At 42.6% G+C, this 23,499-nt stretch overlaps 2 protein-coding genes across 2 annotated transcripts in view; both read left to right on the top strand.

Moving 5' to 3' along the window:
- LOC109433196 (LIM/homeobox protein Lhx6-like) overlaps positions 1 to 23,499 on the top strand; it is an 811,403-nt gene that overhangs the window by 764,532 nt on the left and 23,372 nt on the right. The gene's annotated exons all lie outside the window — the stretch shown is intronic.
- LOC109433293 (uncharacterized) lies at positions 18,355 to 23,228 on the top strand. The gene is made up of 2 exons (XM_029852541.2): positions 18,355 to 19,263; positions 19,321 to 23,228. The coding sequence occupies exons 1-2, from the start codon at positions 18,808 to 18,810 to the stop codon at positions 19,444 to 19,446; spliced, it is 582 nt and encodes a 193-aa protein (XP_029708401.2). The 5' UTR covers positions 18,355 to 18,807; the 3' UTR covers positions 19,447 to 23,228.

Below are 23,499 nucleotides of genomic sequence, written 5' to 3'. Positions count from 1 at the left end.
CATTGAAAATTCTTTCTGAAATGTCTCCCGGATTTTCATCAGGTATTCCACCGAATATTTCTGCAGGAACTCCTCCAGAGATTTTTTTTTTCAGATTTAAAAAGGTCGTTTTAGGATTCTGGATGGAGGATTCTGCAGTATTGAAACTCAATTGAGCATTTTTGTAAACAAAATTCAATTGAACCAACAACTCATTTGAAGAAATTTATGCATCATTAATGTTAGGGATCTGAAATGTCATATCTAATTATTGTGCTGATCCTAATGAGATTATTGGAATGCAAACTGTTCTCGTACTAAGTGTAAGAGAAAAGAAATTCAGAGAATTTTTGAGTGACCCCCATTGAAATCCCTAAAGAAATACACGAACAAAAAACACGCAAAGAAAATAAAAAAATCGGGGAAAATTTGTGTTGGGTAGTTGGCCTTGGACCTCCTTCGATAACCGTAGAGCCGGTGGATTAGCCAACCACCAACAGAAGTAGGGTGTTTGAGGGGGTGTACAGGGGAGTTCCATATAGTTCCATTTCCGGAGCCCTGAGCCCTCCTTGGTGGTGGAAGCCACTTCCGCCTTCTTCCGGTGTTAGAAACACTTTAACTCGCGGTTTTGGTATAAATAAAACATATGGAACAATACTTTATTTACATAAATTACAATGTTTAAACGGCCTGTAGCCGCCGCCCATGGCGGTTCGGTATAAACTAAATTTACTTATAATAAAACCTAATGAGTTCCCTGCACTACGGTATTGCTACTCAGAGTATATAATCTTGGTCGACTTAATAGTGATAATTGGGGCCAATTGAGAATCACAACCATTCGTGGGAAGGTGAGTCAATCCCCAACAATTTGTTTCTTCAGAACACCAATATCCAACTTTTAAAGAAACTTTGAAAAAAAATCATTAATAACTACAAACTTTTGCAAATTAACGAGATTGAATTGTCGTAGGGCGCCAATCTGGCTGCTTGCCAAGGGCGCCATGAGAACACGCTACGGCTCTGGGTAGAGGTTGGGTAATTCGCGCAATACAGATTCAATTGAGATCACTAATCTCTACTCAGCAACTCCTATCCCTACTTCCGCATGGCACCGGCCGGAATGCGAGCAACTTTAGGGAAAATCGGGTAACAAACACCGGTGAGAGCTCTGGTCGTAGGTGGACAGGGAAGGGCCCAAGTAACACACTTGTCACAGAAAAGTCACGGCGGCGCAGGTTTTTGTTGCGCAGACTTCTGCGCAACAAAAACCTGCGCCGCCGTGACTCTTCTGTGACAAGTGTGTTACTTGGAGGGGGGTAGGTCGGTTGTGTGCTTCTGCAAACCTGAGCGTCTGTTCTCCAGGAGGGGTGGCTCACAACAGCGTCTGATCAACAGGTAATAGGTGGCTGACCATCGATGAATATAGTGCCGAGGCGTTGATTGGGTAGTATGGCATTTAAATCAACTACTACGTGGGTTTATTTTATATAATTGAGCGAGAAAGTGTCGACTTATGCCGTATAGCCGAAGAGGTAAACGTCCCGAAATTCAACATTATCATGCTGAGGTTGTTCGGGTTCGATTCCAAAACTTTTCGTTGTAAAATTTGTCTTGACTTCTATTAGCATATTTCAAAGTTCAGAGTGCAGAGAAACTGACGCTGTCCCAGTTGGTGCATCTTTTTGGTGTAACGTCCCAACTGGGACAAAGCCTGCTGCGCATCTTGTTTTATGAGCACTTCCTTGAAAGCTTCTAGTGCCAATGATCATTTTGCATTTGTTTTGAGAGTATGGCCGGCACGAAGATACTTTATGCCCAAGGAATCATCATGCCTCTGCTGGTTTCTTAGAAGATTTGTATAGATTGCTGGTCTAAGATCTCCAAACCACCGACATGGGGTTTAAGAAATCCGGTGCAGCAGCATTTCATATTCAGCCGCTGGATGCCAGTATCCTTGGCAGATGAAGTCAGAAGGACAACAGGGCTCAGACTGCACTACAAGCATACATTTATAACTCTTTGCTGGCGGTCTTTGTCATCGATTGACCCGTGGAAGCATGAGATTGGAACTTGTTAGGACCAGAGCTATGTTGGACGCTCCTTGTCGTCTCACCATTTCGCAGCCCATGCCTAAAGAAGTCAAGGAAATTTCCTTCACAGAACAGAAGATAATCTGGGACTGGGTAGCATTCTTAATGATGATTTTTTTTTTGAAAATTTCACATTTCAACTTGTGGCCAGCGGATGCAACATTCGTTTGCAAGGTGTATTGAAGGAAGGTGAAAGTATCTAAGCAATCAGTGGATGCGGAGAGAAACACATGGCGGAGGTGATGGAGAAAAAAGCTCGCGAGTTTTTCCTCCACTACTGGGCTGCGCTAGTGACTATGTAAATTTTTAAAATCTCATATCTCAAAATCCTGATAACTTAGAAAGTTTGTGTTTCGGCAAAGTTGATCAGTATGACATAGACTTACATAAAACGGGACACTTATTTCGAAATTCTGCCAGTAGGTGGCGCTAGTGAACAAGCCTATGTCACACTGATGAACTTTGTCGAAGACACCAACTTTCTAAGTTATCAGGATGCTGAACTGTGAGAATTCCAAAATTTGCAAGTTCACTAGTGCCAGAATCGCGAAACAAGTGTCCTATTTTAATGTAAGTATCTGTCATACTGATCACTTATCCCGAAGATACCAACTTTCTAAGTTATCATGATTCTGAGAATTCTAAAATTTGCAAGTTCAGTAGTACCGCCTAGTGGCAGAACTTCGAAACAAGTATCCCATTTTATGTAAGTATATGTTATACTGATCAACTTTGCCGAAGACACCAGTTTTCAAGGTTATCAGGATTTTAAGGTGTGAGAATTCTAAAATTGCGAAACAAGTGTTCTATTTCATGTATTGCGACATTTGCACCCATTTAGACTCGGCCGAAATTCATTATCATCACAGTCGAATTTCGCACACGACTTCGCAGCGGCTGGCATACACAAGTTTCGTTGAGTTCATCACAGGGGTGTCGGATGCACAACAGGTAAACAAAATCAGTTTGATTAGTGTGAAATGTCGCTGGGAAATGATGATTCAGTGGATTCTCAAATTATCACAGTAGTCTAAACATCAACAAGAAACCCAATAAGTATCTGTCATACTGATCACTTATTATCCCGAAGACACCAACTTTCTAAGGTAGCATGATTGTGAGCTATAAGAATTCTAAAATTTTCAAGTTCACTAGCGCCCATGTTCGCATAGTCGACCTAACCACCATTGCCAATGTCAGCATACAAAAGCTAATATATAACGCATGTGCATATTTCTGACCAGTTTTATTAAGTAGAGTGCAAGATTCAACCATCACTTAGATATCAACGAGAAAAAAATCTTGAATTTAATCTTTATTCATTGTCAAAATTGCAAATGTGTGTTGAAAACTACAGTGGCGCTTACATCGACTATGCGTATTTGGGCAGTGAGGTTTTAAAAATTTAAATACTCACTAGCGCCGTCCAGTGGAGGAATTTCGAACTTCGCAACTCATCATGTTTAAGTTATAAGGTTACCCAACAACTTTTCCGAAGTCACTATCCTTCCAAATTATCAGGGACTTGAGCTGTCACATATCTTAACGTTCGCTTGACAACCTTATATGGTTCTTGTAGTGCAATTTAGCATTAAACTGTTGATGGCGCCTCTAGCGGTCAACTTACCAACTAATCATATGAACCAAAACTCTAAATGGTAGATCTTTTCAAGCTCTAAAACATTGCCGAAGAAAGTATTGCGCTATCTCTCAACGCACCAGAAACAAAAGGCCACACCCCCAAAAAGCCGAAATCCCATAAGCTCTTGGGGTCGATTTCTTCACCTAGGTTTAACCGGTAAACCAAGCTTACCCATACAGTTAAACCTGGTTTATCGCTTAAGCCAGGGTGAAGAAATCGACCCTTAGTCACCTATTTAGCGGATCTCTGTTGCGTCCCCCCGACCTGTGTCCTTATGAGAGTATCGACTGTACTTCAAGACATTCACATGATTTAATTGCTTTCAATCCTGGAGAATTGGAAAATGTATTGTTGTTTCACCATTAGATACAGCTTCGTCAGCTTGCTAAGAATACTGGACTTAATAAACATTACACTGAACTCCCATGTGGAAAATTTCTAGCTCATATAAGTATAGTATAGTAATTTCGTCAAAAAAGTACCGAATAGACAATTCAGGATTGAGTGTGCGTAAATGAATTAAGTTCATTAGTTAAGATTTGTATCTACCCCACTTCCTAATATCTCAGACTGTAAATCAATTTGTCAAAGGCCAGTTTTAAAAATAAACATTTCATTGATCACTTACTAATCCAATTCTCTTGAAACAGCTCCACCATAATTTTCAAATGAAATTAATCTCAACCGTACCGCTTCATGATGACACTTAACGCAAAAAATGTCTCACAATATTCATTAGCGGTCAAACCGATGAAAATGAGCACCCCAACCGTGAAGCACAGAACCACCCAATTTGTATTGTTCTTCGCCCGTTGACGTAATTTTACCGCAACCAACCACCCGCAGAATTATTTTAATTACGAAAAAATTAAACCATACAGAAAAATATTGGGTTGAATTGAAAATATTTTTAATGAATTTAATTAAAATTCTGTAATAGACTGAGGAAGGATGGGGGTGGGGGAAGTTGGAAGAACGAAAAACGAAAATAAAATTTCACCCAAACCTCGTGGCGCCGACCAGCAACCGACGACACCGTTTGATGGCAAATGTATACGGTAGAGAGTCATTCTCTTCAACACCATCAGGTTGGGAATCGTGACACGAGCGCTTGGCTAGCAGGCAAATCCATGCAATACCTAAAAGTCATTATCCTGATGGTTTCACTTCCTGTGTGAGGAGGGTGGTGGCGAACCGCGATTGTTTGTTTCAAAAATAGGCATGTTTTAGGTAGTGCACACCACCAACTAGGATAAATCCTGTTTGTCGACTTGGCATAATATTCAGGAGCATTACCACAGTTATCAAATTAGAGCTTATTCCATTGCCAATTGAGGCGGAAAAATCTGTTTCTATTAAATCAAGCATTCATATCAACACAGAGACATCCTTGGTGATATCAGCGTGAATGTAATTTACATTCACCGCGTGGAGAGTTGCCTTCACAGCTCGCTCACGACTTTGGTATACGTTTGCGACCCCAATGTTATTCGGCAAACTTTCAGATAAAATTACAAGGTTAGATTCATCCATACATTGTTTTTGATAGCATGCTTCTGAACTGATATAATAGCAAATGAATGTAAATCTTTGCAAATGAATGGTCGCAACCTTGGAAAAAACGTCCACTTCTGTGTCGTAAACTAGTACTCGATGCAGGAAGTAACTTCCGATAATCTTGTACAGGTACCCGGGTATCTCCAGACACAGGAGCGCATTGGGTATAGCTGCCCAACTGCCGCTATTGAACGCGTTCTTTTCATCCAGAGTCACTACTGCACAGTAGCGAATCCCCCTCTTCTTATGCTGAAGCGGCATCTCGACTGTCTTTGTAATCAACAGGATAGCGCCAACGGTCGATTTCTCCTTCCGGAAGTCCAAATAGTTGCTCGAGAGACCATTTACACCCCCAGTATGCCTTAACATTCTGTGGAGAACTGCATCCGACTCATAGCCCGTAGACAGGCGCGGCGCAGGTCCGCAATCGCTTGAGTTCACCAGTTAGCCGGTGGTCTCCCATTTCTAGGGTGAACTCGCCTAGGCTTGGTCGCATTGCACGCACACGAGCGCACCACTACCAGCTCGTCGCCATTTAAACCAAAGTTTGCCGCCTGTTCCTCTACCCGCTACCTGCTGTTGTTGTAGTCGATAATGTAGCGAACTGCCAGGTAATCGTTGGGTTTAACTATCGTCTACTCTCCAGTTCACACTACTTGTTAGGTTGTCTTTGCCGCCGGGTACTCTGTATGGGTCCGCTATGATGGCGATATTCATCCCCCCACTCAGAAACCGCCTATCAAAGCAGTTGGGTTGCTGAGCTGCGTCACAGTCATTCAGGTTGCGTTACTTCCACTGTGATTTGTTCACTACGACTTTCTTGAAGGCCGGGCACCTTGGACCACCCGTTGAGTGCCTGTTGTTCACGAATTTCCCGGAACAAATCAGGCATATGCGTGGACTTGTGCAGCCTTGTGCCTTATGGTCTTCGGCGCCGCATTGCCTGCACATCTTGCTCCTGTCAGCAGCCTCTCTTCGCAACGGACCTCTTCCACCAGACTTTCGTAGATGGCGCCCTTGCGTTCCTTGTCGCACTTGAGCTCTAGGATCATTTCATCCGTACGAGTACGTTTAATACTGTGCAAACTGTTCGGTCTTGGTGACGAGCGCGTCGCCTTTCACGCGCTTGGCGCCTACTCTCTTACACCTTCTTAGTTTAGCGTCCTTGATCTTCTCAACTAGCGGAGGAAGAAAACTTCCTCCTCTTCCGCTCAACTTTCGTCCAAAAGAGTTCCTCTCCTTGGTTCGCCCAACTCTGTGGTTGTTGAGGACCTAACATGGGCTTGCACCCCCCTGTTCCTTTTCATCCGGGACAGGCCAGCCTTTTCCCAGCTTTCCGGGACGCCTGATTGGGGTCCGACTTGCCGGCATTAGTACCGAACCTCGGGGTTAGTATTCGCCTAGCCTTGCGGGCACTGCCAGACAGCTCCTCAGCTAACGGCTGCCTAACCCACTTCTGCGAGTTCTTATCAATAGCAGTTACCTTGTCTTGCAGAAGGGCACATTACCCCTTCCTTGCACTCATCCAGTAGCTAATCTCAGATCCGGACAATCAGCCGGTGCAGACAAATGGCCTATCTTAAAAAGTTCAGTAGCATTACCATTTTGCTAGATGCCTTAGTTGGTTCCCATCATCTGCCGTTCTGAAATAGTAATTTCTCCCGCTATCCGCTGGACACCCGTGTCTGCCCTCTCTGCACCGTTCAAGTGTTTGGTGACGTGATGCTGCCACTTTTTAATCACCTTACGTTGGTCCGTCAAGAGGCTTTATCCCGGCACATTTCGGATCGCGACACAAAGTCGTTGGCAGATGCGTTGAACTTCTGGTAGATCTTCCGCGTTTCTGGAAAACAGAACAGCAGTTCCACTTCCTCGCTTCTTCCAGGCGGCATCTGCTAAAAGATGAGGGTGTGCTATTTCCGCTTCAGTCTGAATGCCACCGGTCTGCCGGGCCCGATGCTGCTGCAATAAGACCGCCCGCACTGCATTCTCCCCGTCAAAATAATCGTTCTTACGACTACGTTCCATGTATCCGGCGGTACTCTCGGCTGCATCGGTGATGGCTTCATTTACTGTATTTAGCCGCTCTATATCGTACCGAGGTAATCACAACATGGTCAAATTGGACTCTGCTTGCTGTGGTGATGTCCTAAGGAAAGTTGTGTTGGAAGAATGTGCTCCGAAAGTCCAAATGATCAATTCTTTCAGGCGTCAAAATCAATACATACGTCATTAACAGTTTTCGTTCGCCTGTGCGGGCGCTGAGCTTTCCTATCGTCGGTTCTCTTACCTGAGCGCTAAGAACTCTGATGATGACTTAACATGGGAAACAGACGCCGTTGGGAACCGTTCCTGACCTGGAGAACACCGGGGTTAGTTACCCGATCTTCCCTAAGGTTGCTCGTAGCCCGGCCGGTGTCACGAAGAGGTGGGCATGGGAGTTGCTGGGAAACGGCTAATGACCTCAATAGGGTCTGAAGTACGTGTTAACCATCCATGACCGTGCCGATTAAGCTCCTAGTTGTCTGATCGTACCCAAAATATTTAGTCTTGCTAAAACACCCAAGATGTCCCTTCCAACCGAAGGCACTCTGCTACGAAAAGGCTAGTAGTAGGTGTTATTATTCGCTCATATTATAATAAAACAATAAGCAACACAATGGAAAATGCAATCAAAACGAATCACATGCTCTGACTACGGCCCCAATTCATCTTCCTTAAATCGATATATTTCCTACAGTGAAATCAACTGCTAAACCTCTCCAAGAAGCCACCGCACAAATTTACGTCCATTCGGTGAAAACTTCAAATCTAATTTAAACTTTTCCCACCTAAAAGTTGTAAATGAATTCCATCACTTCCCATCAGCGATCGGATTCGCCATCTCTTTTTCGCTTGAACACACTCTCAGCATAAAAAGCCTATGTATACAAGAAGCACACGCCGACCGTTATACTTACTTTATACCGGCGGCCGGCAATTTCTTTCACTTTCTTCACCAGTGATCCATTATTCGGAGTTTCCTTCAGACGCCTAACAAAGCAGGGCAACAAAAATACCTCCATTACGCGTCGAACCTACCTCAACGCATTTACCTGCTTCGTTCGGGAATACCCAGCCAGCCACCCACACCCGCCCCCCTCGAATACCCGTATACAAACTGACGACGTCGAGAATACAGAGGGGAAACCAAAAAAATCCTATTTGTGTAACCACCACTACAATTTCGCACACACAATTGGCGTGTAAAAGTGCGCCTTCGCTTAAGTGTAGCAAAGCAACGTGCTACAGACACATTCCCGGTGTCTGATCCTGAACGGTGTTGTATAGCATAGCGTACGAAAACTGAACCACCCCCACCCGGACCAGGACACCAGAGCAAAAGCATGGAGAAAAAAATAAATTGACTTGGCTGTTCATTCATCGAAATCAGATTATTTGTTATTGATTATTACTTTCAAGGATTGTAAACATATGAAGCGTAAAATTAAATCAGTTTATCTCTAAAATAATATATACCTAATAAAAGGAAATGGAGCCACGCGGCGGCGGGGGGTCCACGAGGCTGACACAAACGAAAAAGGACAACGAAAAAACAATGTCGCTGAAAAAGTTGGCACCAGATTTGCGCCGGGAGGTATGAAATCTGCTTAATGTGAAAACCATTGAGGGCGTGTTTGGTTGGTGAAAGACAATTTCTCATATACCCTCCACTATATGTTGGATAACAACTTTGCATATAGTTCTGGTCCAAACGATCTGATGATTTAGCTATTATTCCGCTGTGATCAAATTCTTATAATTCAGGTTCTTGCCGGATTTATATGGTAGGGTCTTGGTAAATTTGAGCAGGAGGACATAGGGGAATCAACATATTCTGGACACAGCAACGCATTAATATTTTTTGGACACTTACGGCTAAAACAAATGGAAGTGTCCAAAATATATTGGCGTAACGCTGTGTCCAAAATACGTTGGTTCCCCTATTTTGTCACTTGTTCCATTAGCCTAACCAATGAACTTAAATTTTCGAACATGGCTAGACACTGTACGTATCTCACCGTGTACCTAAAATTAAGTCTATTGTTTTAAAAGTAACTGAGTTATACGCCAATCAACGACCAACTTGCGTTGTGCTGAGTCATTTAACTCCTGTCAGTAATTTATTAATTTCCTACATTTTTGCCATTCATCGACCTACGTTCGCCATACTGAGCCTTTCGGCTCTTGTTAGTACATCTTGAGTTTGGGTCATCCGGTGCGCACACCTGCCCGGAAGCTCGGATAGTCCCCGGTGGATCCATCCTACTCCAACGAAGACTTCCCCGGAGATGGAAGGTCTTCCGAACCGATCTCCCCGGATCGGCGTTGAAGTTGATTCTGTGATTCCGGTTGGAGACTGGCATCCGGTTCAGAGGCGCTCCAACGACCATTCTCAGATGCATTTCACGAAGTTCTCGGTCTAGTCCCCGGTGGTGGACCTAGCCTACTCCGACGGAAAAGGCTAGGTCAGGCGACGGAAGTTCTCCCAATAATTCAATCACGACCAGCCAGGTACCGAGGTCGACCCAGCGATGCTGGTTGGAGGTTGACTTCCGTTTCACCGGCGCCCCAACGATCAGAAACCAATAATACGTCATCTATTCGGACTTGTCCCCGACAGTGGATCAAGCCTACTCCGGTCGCGGTCCGAGATCGTCCGATCTTCACGCCATTTCCTTTGCAGCTCGGACAGTATTCGCGTTACTGCGTATCATTTCTCTTCTTCGCGGACGACATTATCAGCTGTCATACCAGGCTTATCCCTACGCACTTCGTCGAATTTGGGACATTCGAAGACGACGTGCTCCGGTGTTCCTTCGACTCCGCACTCTGGACAGAGAGGCGATGGTTCGTCAGATTTAAGTTCACTTCTCTATGCTTCCTGTTCACCCACTCAGATACATTCGGGATGTAAGGTTAATTGGGATCTTCCCAGCGATAATGTAGACTGCTTCCGTCGATATCGTCCTGTACGCACTGGCCACACGAAAGCTATGAGCCGAAACGTGCTCGAAAGTTTCGTTCGATTCCGTTTCAGCTTCAGTGCTGCAGCCCAAGCCGGAACTCCATACCTGAGTATCAAAGAGGATACTCCCGTCAGAAGACGTCTCTTGCTACTATTCGGTCTAACGGTGTTCGGCATAAACCTTGGTACAGCATTAACATCTTTCGCTGCCTTCTCACAACCATACCATAGTCGACGTGGCAGTTGAAATTCAATCGGTCGTCCACCATTACGCCGAGGTGCACGCTTTGACGGTATAACGGGTCCGTCGACGCTTATTTCGGCCCGCTGAGCTGCTCTACAATTGCTAACCAACACTACCTCTTTCTTATGGTGAGCAAACTGCAACTTCAGTTCACTCATCCATTCAAACGGCAGGATTTTATTTGATCAGTGCTCTTCAGGATATTTTTCTATTCTATATCCCGATAGCCCCACTTGTTTTTCTTCTGCTCGAAATCCCTCAACAATTGATTTGGTCTTAACTGACTCAAGTCAGCATTGTAGCCAATTGATTACTCATGCTGACTTTGATTCTGACCATCTTCCTGTAACATTTCAAATTTCCCATGAAGCGATTTTTAATCCCATCAGCTCTACTTTCAATTAGGGGCCATCCATTAAGTACGTCACGGTCCTAGGGGGGAGGGGGGGTTTGTGAAAGTGTGATATGCAATGTATTAAGTATAGGAAAACCCCGTACGAAGGGGGGAGGGGGGGTCTGAAAATCCGAATTTTAGCGTGACGTACTAAATGGATGCTCCCTTATCACAGAGCTGACTGGGATACATATAAAACATACATCGATAGCCATTTAGATGTTAATGTTTCATTGGAAACACATTTTGATATTGACAATGCCCTCGAAACTTTGACTAGTACTATAGTCGAAGCTAGAAGCGCATCAATACCAAAGTGTGAAGTCAAATTCGACTCAGTTATTATTGACGACGATCTGAAACTTCTGATCCGTCTTAAAAACGTGAGAAGAAGACAATTCCAACGAACTCGAGATCCTGCTTTGAAAGTAATCTGGCAGGATCTTCAGAAGGAAATTAAAAAACGTTTCACCGAATTGAGAAACAAAAATTTTGCAAATAAAGTTTCTCAATTAAACCCCAGCTCTAAGCCGTTTTGGAAATTGACAAAAATTTTGAAAAAAACCTCAGAAGCCTATTCCTGCGCTGAAAGAGGATAACAAAATATTATTAACTAATTCTGAAAGAGCACAAAAACTTGCCAAACAGTTTGAAAGTGCGCATAATTTCAGTATAGGTCTCACTAGTCCAATAGAACATCAGGTTGCCCGCGAATTCGAAAACATTCTCAATCATGAGAACAATTCATTGGGCACTGATTTGGACGAAGTGAGATCTATTATAAAGAAGTTTAAGAATATGAAAGCTCCGGGTGATGACGGAATTTTCTATATGCTCATCAAAAAACTTCCAGAAAGTTGCTTATCATTTTTGGTTAATATATTTAACAAATGTTTTCAGTTAGCAAATTTTCCTGAAAAATGGAAAAATGCTAAAATTGTTCCAATTTTGAAGCCTGACAAAAATCCTGCCGATGCTTCTAGTTATCCAATTAGCTTACTGTCATCTAACAGTAAACTTTTTGAAAAGCTTATTTTAAATAGAATGATGATTCATATTGATGAAAATTCTATTTTTGCCAATGAGCAGTTCGGATTCCGCCATGGTCATTCGACTACTCATCAACTTTTACGGGTAACGAATTTCATTCGTTCCAATAAATCTGAAGGTTACTCCACTGGTGTAGCACTTCTTGACATAGAAAAAGCATTCGATAGTGTTTGGCACGGAGGCTTGATCGTAAAATTGAAACATTTTAATTTTCCACTATACAGTATTAAAATTATTCAAAACTATTTATCAGATCGAACACTTCATGTAAACTATCAAAATTCCAAGTCAGATAGATTACCTGTAAGAGCTGGTGTTCCACAAGGCAACATACTGGGACCAATCTTATACAATATTTTTACCTCCGACCACTGGCGTAGCCAGGGGGGGGGGGGTAGGGTGAAGTGAGTGTCAAATCAAAAAAGGCAATATTGAACATCGGAAACCCCTCCCAGAGCAAATTTCTGGCTACGCCTCTGCCTCCGACTTACCTGATTTGCCACAGGGATGTCAAAAATCGTTATTTGCAGATGACACAGGTATCTCAGCCAAGGGGCGAAGTTTGCGTGTCATTTGTAGTAGATTGCAAAAAAGTTTAGATATATTTTCTTTTTATTTACAAAAATGGAAGATTTCTCCAAATGCTTCCAAAACTCAACTTATCATATTCCCACATAAGCCAAGAGCTCTTTATTTGAAACCCTCAAGTAGACATGTTGTCACTATGAGGGGAACTCCAATAAATTGGTCGGAAGAAGCTAAGTATCTAGGGCTCTTACTAGATAAAAACTTAACCTTTAAAAACCACATAGAAAGTATTCAAACTAAGTGCAATAAATACATTAAGTGTTTATACCCACTTATCAATAGCAAATCAAAACTTTGTCGCAAAAACAAATTTTTGATTTATAAACAAATTTTCAGACCGGCCATGTGTTGTACGCTGTCCCGCTGTGGTCGAGCTGTTGCAATACCAGAAAGAAGCAACTTCAGAGGATTCAAAATAAAATTTTGAAAATGATTCTGAAGTTGCCTCCCTGGTATAGCACTAATGAGTTGCATCAAATTTCTAATATTGAAACATTGGAACAGATGTCAACTAAAATCATTGCCAACTTTCGTCAAAAATCGTTGCAGTCTTCTATTGCTACGATTAGTTCTTTGTATAATTAGTTTAAGTTAGGTTAGGGTTAGGATAAGTTGAAAAAATGTATTTCTGACACGCAGGTGAAAAATAAATCCTACAAAAAATCTTAACTGCTATAGCAAATGAAATGTAATATGTTATTAATTAGTATTGATAATAGCTTAAATTTATTTCATCAAATTAGGATGATAGTGTGTTATAATACACAGAACACCTAGATTTAGTTGAAGAATGTAAAAATTGATTGAGATATTAATAAAGATTATTAAATAAAAAAAAAAGTTCACTCATCCATGCCTCGATGGAATCGATCGTCTCCGCCGTCAGCATCTCTACTTCTTCCAGGGACTCATCAGTTATCGAAAAGACGACGCCATCCGCGAATCCGACGATCTCGACTCCTCTGGAAGATCGAGTCTTAACACTCCGTAATACATAATGTTCCACAACGTTGGACCGAGTATGAAGCCCTGTGGCAAACCCGCCGTGACTCTAATGCTACATGACCCTGGTCTGCCTTGTAGACCAAGTCTTAGTTTTGGAAGTAGCTTTCCAGAACCTTGCACAGGTAGTCAGGGACCCGCATATTGTGCAGTGCTGTGGCAATGGCTTCCCAGCTGGTGCTGTTAAATGCGTTCTTCACTTTTATAGCTACCACGGCGCACTATTGATTACCTTGTATCTTTTGCTTTGAGACTTTTTGCGCTTTTGCAACATCTGCTTGGAATGCATCCACTATGGACTTCCCAATACGGAACCCGCACTGCCTATTAGACAGTCCGCTCGATAGTCGGTCGATAGGATGTTGGGTCTCCTGGCAGCTTGCCTGGTTTTGGCAGCAACACCAGCTTCTGGATCTTCCAAATGTCTAGGAAGTATCTGTCCGCCAGACATTTCAGCATCGCTGTCCTGAACATGCCCGGAAAGGCCACGATCGCCGCCTTAAATGCCATGTTGAAGATACCATCCGGACCAGCGCTTCACTTTGAGTCCTTTGGCTTTGGCTATTGTAAGTCCAAAGGCTTTGGCTATTGTAAGGAGCTCCACGTTAGACACCCGGTTTTCGCCAGCATCTACTTCCAACCCGTCGACGTACGATGGCCACGTGGTTATACTATGCCTCGGAAAGAGTCCGTCCATAATTAGGGTGACGAGCCACTTGGGCAGGGGCCGGTATTTTGGGCACTTTTCACTATAACTCAGTCAATTCCAAACCAATTGACTTGAAATTTTGTACACAGCTATATACTATACATATCTCACCGTGTTTGTGTCCATTATTTCAAAATTAGCTGAGTTATTGCAGAAAAGTGCGCAAAACAGGAGTCCTGCCGAGATGGTTCCACTTCCCTACTTCAAGCTTGTAAGGACACATTTCAGCTGGTGTCGTTGGGCCCTTGATCTTTGCCATCACGACGCGATAGACTTGTCCCCAGGGATTGGCGTTTACTTCTCTACACAGCTCCTTGTAGCAATCCCCCTCTTGAAAGCGGTCCTGGCCCCGCGGAAAATCACCTTGCGTTCCTCTCTAATCATCTCAGTCCTAGCTCTTTGAAGTCGTCTTCTGGTTCTAAGACGTAGAGCGTTTCATTCCACCGGTATGCTGGATGCTGGCGGATATTCGGCTCAAGTTTCTTGACCTTCGCACGTAAGAATATCCAAAAACGCACCTGGTGACACCCGACTGGTGACACTTGCTTCCAGTTAGACCACATGCTGATCGACGGACGACCTTTTTTGGACGGCATAGATGTAAGGTCCTAGGCCTGAACATTGACTCGGATCATTATCTTGTAGCCACGAAAATTTGGGTACCTACGACTATCCCAGCGTCACGAGTTTAAGATACGACAGAACAATGTGTTTTAATATCCAAGGCTTGTCAGCTGAAGCAGTTGCTGCATAGTACCATCAGAAGCTAGCCATGTGGATAGGAGAGACAGGGAACAGAGGAGGAGGAGGGAACAGATCTGGAGATGTCAACAGTTTATCGAGGTTTATCCAGAGAAGAGAAACGAATGCAGCGCAGTAAAAAAAACGGCAGCTCGAAGAGAGTGTGATTGTTGAAACTCAGGAAGGTATAGACAGGAACGATATACGGAGGTTTTATGCAACTATCAAGGAGAACGTGCCTCTGGAGCCAACCTACTGATACCTGAACTATCAATGGCGGGCACAAGACTGTGCCAGTATCCGTCATGTCAATGACCGGGAAGGAGCACTTCGAAAATTCGGTTGAATGGTAGCAGTGATGGGGCATCCGGGACAAGGATTAGCATAATGACGTCAAACAGTGGAACCACCAATACTGGATGAGATTGAGACGGCCCTATAGAGAGCTGAAAAACAGCAAGGCTGCAGAGAGGACGAGTCCCGGTCGAACTTCTTAAGCACAGAAGCGAGCAGTTACATCAATCAATCCACCAGATTCTTGTAAATAGTTGGGAGGATGAAGAATTACCCACCAGCTGCTTAAATGGACTCATATGACCAATCTACATAACAGGTCACAGACTAGAGTGTGTAAATAACAGAGGGATTACCCTTTTAAATTCACGCTTAAGATACCTTCGTGTGTCCTATTCAACAGACTAAGACCTCTTGAGAAGTCCACCGATGGGGGCCGATTAACGACGGATCAAATGTTTAACCTGCAGATGATCCTTGAGAAGTTTCGGGAATAAACCTTGCAGACTCACCATCTGTTCATTAATTTTAAAGCAGCGTAAGATTCAGTGAAATAAGAAATGAGCTTTGGCAGATGATGTCAAAACATGGTTTTCCGGCGAAACTAATAAGAGTGATGCGTGCAATGCTGGATGGATCAAAATCATGTACATTTTCGGATCGCAGGCGAAGTGTCTGCCTCGTTTGTTACTTTGGATGGATTGTAGAAGGGCGATGCTCTTGCAAATTTACTTTTCAACATTGAACTCGAAGGAGTGATTAGGAGATTTTGCGTGTAGAGAAATGGCACTTTCATCACACGGTCGCACATGCTCCTTGGCTATACGGTATTGATCTCATCGGCATCGATCGTAGGACGGCAAACTTCCAAGACAAAAGAACTATAAATATTTATGTAGAATAAGTAGGTATATAAAAGAAAACAACCGCATGAAGCGTACGAAGGCACATCCACTGTAAGCATTCACTGAGCGAAGAGACGACCATCAAGCGCCGGCACAGGGAAAATGGGTTCATGAAACCATTCACTTTATTATACGTGTGGAAAAGTTGTTGAATTTTCACTTGTTAGAATGCGCACTGCCCTACAACCCACACCAAAGAAAGCCAGGCCAGCAGCCAGAGTCTGAGTGTTAATTCGAGCGAAACGTGCAAACCCTGGAACTAAAGGAGTAGGTACCGTTGGTTGCGTTGATGGGTCATCATGGGATCGCCGACTGGGAGCCGTTTTAATGGGAAGTGGGCGACTGACTCCGAAGCTATTCAATTTATTTCAATGTTTCTTGTGTCAAACTTCATCGTGGACCTCCAAAAATGTGTGAAAAAGTATAAAAGAAAGAGGACCATTCAAGAAATCACCAGCTGGAAATGATTTACTGCCGCCGCTGGCGCTGGCGAGTGACTGCGTCCTGTCCTGCCTAGCCCTTTTCCGTTGTTATGCGGGGAAGCTTTCGCAGTCTCGTCCTTCTCACCCCAAGTGACAATAAAAATTTAAACGGGAAATTACTTGACCCAAAAATTTAATTACAAATTCTTTTGTTGATGCGTTCCACTCCATCGGCGGCACCGGAAGCAAGATGAAACGGTCAAACAACTTAACCGGACGAGAAACCAGTTGTAATTAATCGAACTGTCAACGGTTAATTCTTTGGGGAAAACAGAGAATACGTCGAATTAAGTACAATTTCCTAAATTGGTAAAAATTTCCCATTATATCTAGAGCAACCATGGTGTTATTCTGTTTTTAGAGCTGTGAATAATACCTAATATGCAAATAACAAGAATTGAATCAGTACAAATTTCTCAAGTTTTTGATGCATATGGTGAAAACAGTCCCTAAAATGTTATTCATTTAGTCAGTGATCCTCAGCCTAACTGTCATCGCGGGCCAAAGTTGAATTTTGAAAAGAGACTGCGGGCGACAAGTCATTAGAGAGTTTATTTTCAACAATTTTCAAGATTCAACACAAATTTAATTTGTTTGATGTTTTGAAAATATTGAACAAAAGCAATAAAGTAATCAGGATATTTTATTTCACTATAATAAAAATCCTTAAAATCATAGGAAATTGAAAACAGGGTTATCAGCACCGCAATATTTAAGTTTTCTATTTCTTGGTATTAATAATATTGAGCAAATGGAGTTTCTTACTGTAGCTTAGGGATTTACTGAAAAGTATTTCCAACCCTATATTTAAAAAAAACCTTAGAACTATGAGATTTTTTGGGACTTTTCGTGGATATTGAGAAATTTCAGAATGATTTGTAGGGATTTCAGGGTTTTCGGAAGAAATTCCGAAAAACTATATAGACACCTGAAACGATCGGTCGCGTTCTCTATTCTTTGTCCGTCTATTCCCCGCACAATAAAACAAGTGGAAGTGCAACCCATATCCAATCGAGTTTCTTTCCCATTCCGAAACGTATCTGCGGTGGTGGCCAACGGTGGCAATAATATAATCAAGTGCCGGTCGATCATCGCACGCGTGGGTGCGTAGTAAACCTTTAGTGCAACGTGCAAATAAGTGTCGTGAAACGCACGAAAGTGATCGAATCCTAGTGAAGAGGATTCTGGGTGGTGAATACTATCTACGAGTGATTTGGTGTACCGCTGTTGCTACAGCGGGCAAGAAAAACCTCCGGTGGCCGGCAATAGAGCTCCACGCTCGAACATCCCGGGCGGAAACACCAGCCCAAGCCCCCCGTAATGGCTGATCTCCCTAAAGCTCGACTGTCCGCCTTTTCTCGTCCCTTCACCCATATGGGAGTGGACTACTTCGGTCCGATACTGATCTCCGTTGGAAGACGTACCGAGAAGCGGTGGGGGGTACTCGCCACTTGCTTAACCACTCGCGCCATCCACCTGCAGATCGCTCACACTCTGACCACTGACTCCTGCGTAATGGCCATCCGGAACATCATGGCCAGAAGAGGTATCCCCGCCGTGATCTACAGCGACCGTGGAACCAATTTTCGTGCCGCAAGTAAGGAGCTGCAGAACGCATTAGAAGAACTGGATCATAGCGCCCTGAAGAAGAAGTTTACATCTACACGCTAAGAAAACCGTTCTGATTTTTGGGAACAAATAATCATGAAAACCGGAACAGTCGTCAAGCTGGATTTTGTGACATTGTTCTCATTTTTGTGATTTGTTGCACCGCATTTTCGTGATTTTTTATCTTGATTCAAAGAACAAAGTTCATGTCTGTTTCATTCCGCCATAAAATTCTTTACGAACTAGAATGTGGGAACAGTGTTCTAGATTCTGTGACTTTGAAATCCAATACACGTGATTTTGTTCCCGATACCGTGAACTATGTTCACGGCAATCTGTCGCTGTCACTTTCTGTAACGCATGAACGAAGAAAAAATAAAAAAAAATCGCATCGCACGTCAACAGACTGGACTGGTAAGTAAATTTTTCTCAATTTTTCGATTTAATTACAAATTTTATTGATACATTTTGCATCATTCAATCATAAAAATGTTTATTTACAGATTTAAAGATGTTTACGAAGCAACAAATCATTGCTGCTTTGCTGGAGATGCAACCTGGGGAGATGCCGGCCGCCGTCGATCCAATTGCATCGTCAGAAGAAATTGTTCACTCCATCTCCGGAGCAGCAGCAGGTTGCCAGGCCACACATATTTTCTCTTCTCCGGTCATCATTGAACAAGCCTCTAAACATGCGAATAAAACCATTGAAGAGAAGAGCGGATTGGAAGAACCGGAGGTTCGCTACGTTTTGGTCGAGGAAGCTGCACCACGGCAAAAGGCGATGGAAGGCGATCTGGGAGAGTTTCTTCGATCGCATGACCTGGAAGCGTACACCAACGTTCTTGAAAATGACCACGGCATCACCGATGTGCAAACGTTTACAGAGATGGAGAAAGAGGATATTAACTTGTTTTGCCAGGTGATCAGTCACCGGATCCGCTTCAGGAAGCTGCTGGCTGAGCTGGTAAGTACTTTTAAGTTTAGGCAGAGAACTGTTTCTAAACTAAACCTGTTTCCGCAGAAAGGTAACTCCGTAAATGTGTCAAAACAAGGAAGTTCTTCGCTGTTGAACGACGCTGGACCACCAAAGGTTTGTCTAGGTTTTTATTATAAAAAGCTAGGGAAAAGTGCCATGATACTAGTGTGACCAGCAAAGTAAATGAGTACCCAATTCGGTTTTTGATGGTAAGAAGTTGTTCTGTTCTTCTATTTTTCTTCACGCCGTATAATCCCGGCAGTATACTCGAGTTTCCACTGAACGAGCACAAAATTGCTTAAAATTGTAAAAATGCAACGAGAAAATATACATCATTGTACTTTCTAGGGTACAGTAGACGTTCGGTCGCTGCAAACGGTTTAACTGTGATGCTTTTTAACTGCAAGTCCGGTAAGTGCAACAAATTTGTAGTTATCGCACCGCTATCCGTCAAAACGGTGCGCCAAGTTAGCCCAAATGAACAGTCGAATGAATTTTGCATTCATTTAACGTCAATTGATGGGTTGTTGACGCCTGTCTAACGTTGCAGTTATCGAATTTTGTTCGCTTAGTGAAACGTAAACATGTCGCAGTTATCGAACGTCTACTGTACACCCAAACTTCCATTTAGGGTAACAGGCCGGAAGTACGCAACTTTACCTAAATATTTTTTCACTAAATGGAATAATAAGTATTAGAACGGATTTCAAGTTTGCAGGGAGCTTTTAGCAGGGTAAGTGGCTAGGGAATTTATTATTATTAGCTCTTTATTAGGGGGATGGGGAAATTCAGCCCAAGGCTGGTTCATCACCGGGCTAGGAGATTTTGAGGTGATACCTTGCGGGCACATGCAAACAGATGTAACACTTCGAACACTGCTTCAAACCTTCTTTTTTGAAAACATCATGGAAGCATATTTGCACAATGATAAAAATATTAAGTTTGGTCAATCATTGGCCGGGTAGCAGAAGTGTGCAAATGTCAAGCTCGAAAAAAGGCGCACTTTTTCGAGCGCCACGAGAGGACTGTCAGCCAACCATCAAACTATCAAATTGATCATTACATCGGGGTATGAAGTGAATAGTTTAGGTTTATAGTGTTGAAGGGGCCGTTCAAATGCGTTTTAGGGTGCTTCAGGTGCATTCAGGAATTGGAGTTTCAGAGGAATTACAAGACGTTTCAAAACGTATCAAGGATTTCCGGAAAGTTTAGGGAGTTTCAGGAGGACTCCATGAACTTTCAAGATAGCTTCCTGGAGACTTACGATAAGTTTAAAGGCAATTCAGTGAGCTTTCGAGGGTTTGGGTCTCCAATCTAAACAGTCATTGCACTAATTACTTGACCGAGTGTAATTGCAAGCAGCTTGGTGAATATCAACTTCAAATGCTCACTAGCTTTGTTTGTAGATCCAATACAAGTACTCAAGGTAGTACTTGGATACCCTTAGACAGTTCAATAAGATCCCTATGCCTATCTTCTACATTCAACTTAAACTCGTCTTAACTTCGTTCAACTCCCCTGCTTCCCTTTTCTGTTAATGTTTCCAAACCCAATCTCAATGTTATATCAATACCATTTGTCAGAATGAATTCTATCAAAGAGTTCAGTGTAGCCGGACTTCTTAGGGACCGTCCATAAAACACGTAGCATTTTAGGGGGATAGGGGAGTCCCTGAAATTGCTACGAAACGGTATGAGAAAATATGCTACGACGGGGGAGGGGGTGTTGAAAATTTGGCCAAAAACGCTACGTCATTTGTAGATGCTCCCTTGCTGACATTCTAAATTTATATTCTTTGCTGGCCACTCTAGGTAAAATACCATATTTGAATCTTTGCACGTTTTCCATTACAAATGCTTGAATTCTAAATCCAATTGAGCATGTTACTGTACACTATTTACCAGATATTGTAATAAAACGTTTTAACCACATATCTTGGGGAAAACACTCGAAAAAAAAAAACTTTGATTCATTGTACAGTTTAGCAGCCTTCGCGACTTTCTTCAAAACCGCCCAGAAGGACGTTCTATTTTGACCCACTATGAGAAGCACGGAGAGCTGTCTAACTCGATGAGGAACGAACTCGTACGTCTCATTTTACTCGAAGGGTTGAATCTAAAACTAACGCTGGACAGCAAATTCCATTCACTGATGACCGGAAAGATCGTTGAGCTATTTCCCGGAGAAAAGCAGGTAAGGCGATGCATTTGTAGGCAATGTTGTTAAATGTGACGTAAATGTGCTGTATTTAGGAGACATATTATCGAGCAAGTTATTTTGATGGAGAGGGTAACCGCCAACCGCCATGCGGGAAGTTCATAAAACGGAAAAGCGTAGAGCTCAAAGCACTCGGGCTACGAGGTCCTAAGGTTGGAGTTCAGCCGGACGCCTTACATAACGTGCCAGGAACATCTAGTATACAAAGTACCACGAATGAGGTCCCAGACGTTGAAGCACAGGCCCAAGCGCAAAATTGGCTGATTCACGGACGTAGCCCGATCGAGGAGGTGCGGAGGCAGTGGGACCTATGCTTCGAGAAAAGAAAACAAGACTTCCAAAAGGAAAAGGACCTATCAACAATTTTTCAAATGTATCCGATAATTCAGGATCCCAAAGGGGGCGTTTTGGTAATATTGTCCACTAAAGATGCTTGTTAACTTACTTTCATTACATTACATTTTAGATTTGTTCAGATTTCGAACGTCTTCATCCGGAAGCAGAGAGGAAGTTTTATTTGCGCTTCCCATCACTTCATCAGAAGCTTCGGAAGCACATTGAGAAGGTTGGTGAAACAAAAGCACACGAAAGCATTTACAATGAGTATATGGGTGCGACTGAAGGAGAATACAAAAACCTTCTGTTGTGCAGTTTTCTACCTTTAATTCTGCAAACGAACTATCGAGTTAAAGGCAAGTGGCGGCCGTCTGTCAAGGAAGCTCAAATGAGCTTCATTCTAGAAGTGCAGGTAAGATATGGCTGTGGTTCCTTCACAATAGTATTGTGGATTCACCGGCTACTTGTATTCCATCGGTCACTTCAGTAGGGCCGGTGGTATACAAAATAGCCGTTTCATAAAAAGAGAAACTTAAACATACGCTTTAACATTTTTAGTAAATGCGCTATTCCTCACCGGTCACTCAATAACATACAAAAAAAACTGAAGATACTTTGATCTATACTCTACATGTGTACGAAAACCAAATTTTGAAAACATTGCTTCGTTATTTAATTAAAAAAAATCATTAACCAAAAAATGAAGAAATGCATCCAGTTTCGCCTTACGTGGAATACAAGTAGCCGGTAAATTCACAATAGTAAAAGTAGCCAGTAAATGCTGATGAATTCTAGATAAATATGAAAACTTTGATGTAAAATTTACTCTTATCGCAACCATTACGTAAATACATTTTGTTCCAGACCCCTTCAGAAGTTCGGCGTAAAATTAACGAAAGGATTCAGTATCTAGATCAGCATTACGAAAGCGTTTCTTTACAACCACAAATTGTAATGGTTGATTCTCCGAAGGAATCGCCCGGATTTTTTGTTGTTTTTGGTGGTGCGGAATACAAAGCGGATAACATATTACACGCCATATGTTTGTGTCTGCAAGTGTCATTCGTTCTGAACTTGGAATATGCCCAAGATTGCAAACCCGTTTGGATGTTTATCCAGTCGTATTTGTTTGGCATTTACGCCTCAGTTCTGGAAATGCCGAAGGTGACAAGAGATTTGATTAAAAGCATTTCTGATTAGAACGAAAGTTTTTGTCAAAACGGTATGTTTCCTTGTCTCATGATTTTAAACCTCAAGACATTTTGTTTGAATGTAAAATGTATTTTTTTTTAACAACACTGTTTAATGTTAAAACGTTAAAAGCACTAAAATAAATAAAAGAAAACTGAATATTTTGTTTTTGTTCAGAAGTTTATCTGTAACTAAGGGACGCTGCAAAATATGGGATTGAAAAAAGCACATAAAAAAAATAACTCATCGTTTTTTTCACATTTTCCAAAAATAAATCTCGCAAACCACAAAGTGCTTTCCCGAGCACATGATTTGTCTTCTGGTAGCGCCTCGTGCAGTAAAGCAGACCATGAACTATGTTCTCGGAGCCGTGATTAAAATCACGACTCCGAGAACGCTGTTCCAGTTCCCGTGATTTTTGTTCTGCTGTGCTTGTCATTCGGTTGCAGACCATGAACTATGTTCTCGGAACCGTGATGT

This window comes from Aedes albopictus, chromosome 3 (assembly GCF_035046485.1).
Source record: "Aedes albopictus strain Foshan chromosome 3, AalbF5, whole genome shotgun sequence".
NCBI classification, from domain to species: domain Eukaryota; kingdom Metazoa; phylum Arthropoda; class Insecta; order Diptera; family Culicidae; genus Aedes; species Aedes albopictus.
This window is presented reverse-complemented; position numbering and strand designations above follow the sequence as displayed.

Excerpts from the sequence above, each read along its gene's own strand:
- LOC109433293 (XM_029852541.2), top strand. The coding sequence starts at position 18,808 with ATGTTTACGAAGCAACAAATCATTGCTGCTTTGCTGGAGATGCAACCT. Across the intron at positions 19,264-19,320 it reads GGAAGCTGCTGGCTGAGCTG|AAAGGTAACTCCGTAAATGT; the intron begins GTAAGTACTTTT and ends CTGTTTCCGCAG.